The 6,101-nt window shown below is 40.5% G+C and overlaps 1 protein-coding gene across 3 annotated transcripts in view; it reads right to left on the bottom strand.

The window, feature by feature from the left end:
- kctd15b (potassium channel tetramerization domain containing 15b) overlaps positions 1-5,867 on the bottom strand; it is a gene marked incomplete at its 5' end in the record, with an annotated part of 39,009 nt that extends 33,142 nt beyond the window's left edge. The window contains 2 exons of one of the 3 annotated variants that reach the window (XM_079496722.1): positions 3,011-3,186; positions 5,790-5,867. In XM_079496722.1, coding sequence (XP_079352848.1) covers positions 3,011-3,186; positions 5,790-5,804 — 191 coding nt within the window. Of the gene's footprint in view, positions 1-3,010; positions 3,214-5,417; positions 5,473-5,789 lie in introns of those variants that run through there. The other 2 variants (XM_079496723.1, XM_079496721.1) reach the window with 2 other exon arrangements.
- Between the last annotated feature and the right edge of the window lie 234 nt (positions 5,868-6,101).

Below are 6,101 nucleotides of genomic sequence, written 5' to 3' on the forward strand. Positions count from 1 at the left end.
TGCTATTTTTGAAAAATCTTGAAAATGTCGCGCAAGTCTTTGAATATATATTCTTTCAGAGCAAACGTTTTTAAGTCAAATAATTGCTTCTGGGGGGTGCCTGGAACAACATAATTTCAGATGGGGGTCCACGGCCAAATACAGATAATTCCGGGGGTCCTTAACATGGAAATGATTGAGCACCACTGACATAGAAACATATGTTTTTCAGAGAACTGTTGGGTTAAATTGTCATCTGAGCAACTCCCTCCCCCCCTGGGGGTCCCGACCCACAGGTTGAGAACCACTATTATAAAACCATGTACATTAATATCCGACCATGATTAATTTGTATAGCGTGGGCGGCTCCGCAGGGAGTTGGAAGGCCTAACCCTGATGGTGTTAGGATCACACTCTATCCATGGAGCTACAAGGAGAATGTGTCCTCTAACCTTGTGTTGGTGGGGGGCCATGCACTACCTAATAAGTATGTTTTGTATATAGGCTACTGTATAGGATACTAATATATTCCTCATTAAAAAAAAGAAATTCACATATTGTATACATAATGGTACAGATTTAGATTACATTTACATGATGTTCTATGCTGCTGAACTTGAAGACAGCGGACAAACGTGCGCACACAAAGAAATGTTCATCCAAAACAGTGTCCTTGTGGAACATTTCCTGAGATTTTCTTTTACATCTTCTTTTCCAGTGAAACATTGAGGCTGTCGTCTCTTGAAAGCTACACAGAGTGTGCATCAATGTTTCATGACCCCTGTCCCTTAATATGGCCCTCGCAGAGGAAGATAAATAGCCGCACATTAGTTACTAGACTAACTTTCTCTTCGCACGCTGCATTATTAAGGCGGCAATCTATTAAAAGTAATCATCAACTTTAAAGAAAATCCTTAACCTTGTTCTTTTAATTGTCAACTTTTTTTCTCTTCTTCTTTCTATGAAGGGGTCCTGCTTTTACCGGATGTGACCTAAAGTACATGTACGCTCTGGCTACCCAGTGTAATTGTTTTGCTTTCTGCTGTCAGCCATTATCCTAATTCACACAAAAGGGCTCCTCCTTCTACTGGCTCCAGTGGAAAGTGGAGCCCTGAGGCCAAATGTACACTGAGGAGGGAGAGAGAGAGAAAGAGAGAGAGAGAGAGAGAGAGAGAGAGAGAGAGAGAGAGAGAGAGAGAGAGAGAGAGAGGGAGAGAGAGAGAGAGAGAGAGGGAGAGAGAGAGAGAGAGAGAGAGAGAAAATGTTTGTGTGAGGGTTAGACTAAGAGGGAGAAAGAAAGTGTGTGCATGCGGGCGTGCATGCATGTGAGAGAGACAGAAAGTGAGACAGACAGATTTAAAGAAAGAGAGACTGTGTGTCAGAGACAACACTAACCAACATTCACATTTGTTATGGGTTTTAGCGTTTCAGTGTAAAAACACAGTTTGTGAGCCCTGGCATGACTCTCTGCTCTATTTGCATGGTTTCATGCCCCAATGGGTTCTGCATGAATAACTTTGTCTAATCTAGCATCTCAGGAGCTACTCAAAAGACTCCTCCACTGTAATAATTACATTCAATTCAAACAAATTCAAATTCACACTTATATTTATCAGCATTCAGATATGTCTTAACACATTATAAGGCAACTGGATATCCACTGATAGCTTTGATGAACATTCAGATGTATGCACTGCACTCACGACATAAAACAGTGACAATTTATAGTATGGACGTTTCTAATAAGGAAAAACCCAGCACCATCAACACAGCTGGTGGTAGAGCTAGAAATATCAGTGATGATCTGCACTATTGAATTAAAATGTTTAATAAAAAAGACTAAGCCATTGCATGGAATTAGCCATATATTCTTCTTCATATGACATTACAAAGAATATATAATAACTGAGATGGCTGTCAGTTACACTGTAAATTTCAAAGGTTTATCTTCCCGGGATTATGGGGATCATTTCCTGTAGCCAATTTGGCACGTCTTCCTGCACAGCACTGATGCATGTTTATCTTGGCAGAGTCGGCCATGTGAAGTCAAATCAAGACCGAAGCATAATACCACTTTTTATGATGTCTCTCTTCAATGGTAATGGCAATGGTATTGCTATGATGTACACTCTAGCTGTCAGACATCTTGGTATAGATCAAAATGATATATATATATATATATATATATATATATATATATGAAACAACATGTGAAAGTGATGGTCTGTGCATGGCCATACTTTAACAGTTAACATTCAACCTGTGGATCAGTTGATCTGATAATGTGCGCTAGCAGTGCCAGACATACAGTAAAATGGCTATTGTGATATTCAATTTAGTAGTTGATTTCAACTTTATTACATTCACACATTAGAAGTCACATATAATCTTTGATTGGTGGGATGAGGGATCTTATGTCAACTGTTCTTATTTTTTCCTCATAGGATTCCTCATAGCAGCTTGATCTGATTGTTGCATATGTTGTTATCTGTCGTTTTCATTATCATATTACATTGTAGCATACCTAATATTAATTATGATGACATGCATCTGATTTGTCACAATTCTGCTGCAAATCAGTTGAATTCAAAGTATAGTATAAGTAGTATACCAACCAACACGATCAAGCTATTCACTTGATTAAAGTATAAATTTCAAAATGTCAGACTTAAAAGTTAAATGAAAACGGCATTATAAAATGTACATGGAGCATGATGGGCTAATTGATAGTGAATGATTCATTTACATGTTTTATATTATAAATAGAAACAATTACACAGAAAAACCCCAGAGGGTCTGTTTTTCAATGCATTAGAAAGATATTTGTAAATATACCCAAATAATGTCAAACATGTAGTGTGTGTGTGTGTGTGTGTGTGTGTGTGTGTGTGTGTGTGTGTGTGTGTGTGTGTGTGTGTGTGTGTGTGTGTGTGTGTGTGTGTGTGTGTGTGTGGTAGTTTACGTATTAAATAAAGGACATACATAACATAATAAATACAAAAAGTATAATATGTAAAAGACAGCTTCTTACCTGGAGTCTGGGTACTTGGTGAGGGTAGCCAGGCTGCTAGTGTACATGTGTCCACCGACGTCAATGTGAACCGGCGCGTTTGCCTTTGTCAGCTGAGCCGGTAGAGGGATTCCTTGGGTGGCCAGAGGAGAGACCGGGGACCGGGTCAGAGACAGGCGAGACATGCTTCTTCCTTCCTGAAAACAAGTGTATATAAACGCCATGGAGAATAAATGAGTGATGCTGATGCTACTCAAGGAAAGCAGATATCCTTCTCCACCGACTCCACGCTCCTGATGAATCCTATCAGATCACTTCCATTTCTGTCTGGTCTCATATTTAGCTTAGAAATTATTGCCACCGCTCTAATTAAGTATGTTTGCATCTTTTTGTTTTAGACACCGGAGGCGAGGATAGGAGGATGCTTATTAGGGGAACGAGTGAGAAGGAGAGAGAGAGAGAGAGACACAGAGAGAGAGAGAGGAATCCTAGGTGTCAGCCTCCAGGGGGATAAAACAAACTGCTGCTGCTATATTCTAATTAAGGGTCGCCTTATGTGTTAGACGTGATATGCCCAGACACACCAACCACCAATCTGAGAGCAAGGAATCCAGGGCATTCGGCAACTTTGTTCTCAGCACACGCACGCCCGCGTGCGTGGCCGCGCACACACAGTGCACAAAGATATCACCAGGGTGATCCTACAGCGTAGCTGATTGTCAGACCACTTTAACATGCATGTTATCTGTGCTTACCACAAACAATAGCTGTCAGAATTGATAGTGGGATGGTATAACAAGAACATATTACACACCACGATCCTATCCAGACCACAAGTAAGGTAACTATATACAGTTAACAAGCATGTACTGACAAAGTCAAACACTTGTAAAATGACACAAAATATCAGACGCCTAGTGTTTCAACACAGACTTTTGGGGGAAAGTACCAGAGTAGCAGTTACAGCACACTACAATGTTTCGTCAAGTGGATTTGGGCATTAGAGAAGACAATCGCTATTTGGGGAGACTATAAATCACTGCTTTGGTACTCTGGGGTCACCTAGAGAAGGCACCTGGTCATGCAAGTACAACCCCTGATAATAAGCAGATAATATAGGGCCCTGGTGGACTTGGAAACTCAGGAAACACATCAAGTTTACTTATGTCAGCCAACTGCTTATGGTCCAGTTAAGAGTACAGTTAATTGAGGTCAAGTTCTATGTAAACCGTTGACCCATCAGGCCTCCATTAATAGCCTACTTTATGTTTCCTATGATATTTAACAAACAGAATTCTGAAGACACTAAAAGGTTTTTATTCTACAGCGGAACTACAAATCTGCTCCATAGCTGGGAGGTTAATTAAAGCTGGCATGAGATCTAAACAGGCAATATAGGGATGGGCTAAATGATTGGAAACCACTATAAATAATCATGACTTGGCAAAACAATTAGTAACTCGTTCTTCCACACATGTTGTACAGTATACTCTTAAAATGGGAACAGACCCCATTCAGATCTGCTCTTTTTTGCTTTAAGTGATGTGCCCTTGGGCACCAAGTGGGAGAGCAGATTTTTTTCCAGGGTGTTGCCCATTGCCATTAGTGGGATAATATAGTTGTATATTGCAACGTTTCATATTGGGATCATGTTTGGGGACATGTGTGATATCCTATTTAAGCCAACTCTCACACTGTGTTGGGCAATATTAAACAGACACTATCCCTGCCTCCCCTCTATCAACTAATCATATCAACTAATCATATCAGTACGTACACACACACACACACACACACACACACACACACACACACACACACACACACACACACACACAAAGCCAAATTTCAATACTGGCCAAAGCAAACTACAACTTTCTCAACAAATCTGCCTCTTTATTCATGTGTTTCCCACCACCACCGCTACAGATCCAAGCTTATAACAGCTCTTCACTGGCTAAACTTAAATGATACACAAAAACCTAACGACCATGTTAAAACATATCATGTTTCAAGGCTACACATGAAATGATAAGAAGAATAGACTAGGCTACAATACAATACACCGCACCGCAGCGTTATTCAACAGTTCACTTTACATGAACATGATCAGTCAGACAGCCTGCGTGTATCTAGACTAAAGACTAATTCTACAAAATTCTCAATATGGCGTCTTATTCTCGCTGTGCATAAAGGCATTATCAAGACACGCTTAATCCATAAACGCAGCGATGGATGCGTAAAAAAAACATCAGTCTATACACATAGATCCTCGACTCGACATTCATATCACATCATTCTATTCGCACTATACCGGGTCAGAGGCTAACAACTCCCCCCCGAAATAGACCACAAATAGTAGATTATAAGGTAGAAGTAAAACATAATATACGGTATATATTCTAATATTTTTAGTGGTTTACCCTACCGTTTCAAACATTGTAGGTCGGAGTCCGTATAGGGAATCCGTGCCGGTTTTCAATCTCCCCAGTTTGTATTTGTGCGTGTCTTGTGTGGTGTACTGTGTGTGTGCGTGCGTGCGTGTGTGCGCCCTTGGCTTTTCCAAATGCCCCGAGTGTTTCGGAGAACTACAACAAATACCAATCCAGCGCCACAATATATCCAAACCAACTCTTCGCACTAGCCCATATAATCCTCAAACAGTTTTTAAAACACGACGTGAGTCTGTGAGAGATAAAGGGCAGAACGAACGGTCCACTTGCGAGGGTGACTTGAATGGTTTCTCATCAAAGCTTCTTTCCACTAAAGCGCACAGTTACGCACAAGCGGCGCTTCTTACCTTGTAAATGTACATGAGGTGTCTCGTTCCTCTTCTCTGCTCTTATTTGTGTACGTTTTTTGTTGTCGTTGTTGATGATGATGAAATAGCCTACCGATTCGTATTTCTTCCTGCTTATTTTCTTGTCTGCCTTTTTCTGTGACTATAAATGAAACTGCCGATCTGTTAGAAGAAGAAAGCCAATAATCCCGTCTCCAAATAACAGAGGAGAAGCTAAAAATGAATTCTTTGCTCCGGGCTGCCCAAACGCCTCTGGGGCAACAGGATTATAGGCTACAATTAGCTAGACTCAAAAAAAAAAAGGAAAAAAAA

The sequence above is a fragment of the Electrona antarctica genome (assembly GCF_951216825.1).
Source record: "Electrona antarctica genome assembly, chromosome: 3".
Taxonomy (NCBI): domain Eukaryota; kingdom Metazoa; phylum Chordata; class Actinopteri; order Myctophiformes; family Myctophidae; genus Electrona; species Electrona antarctica.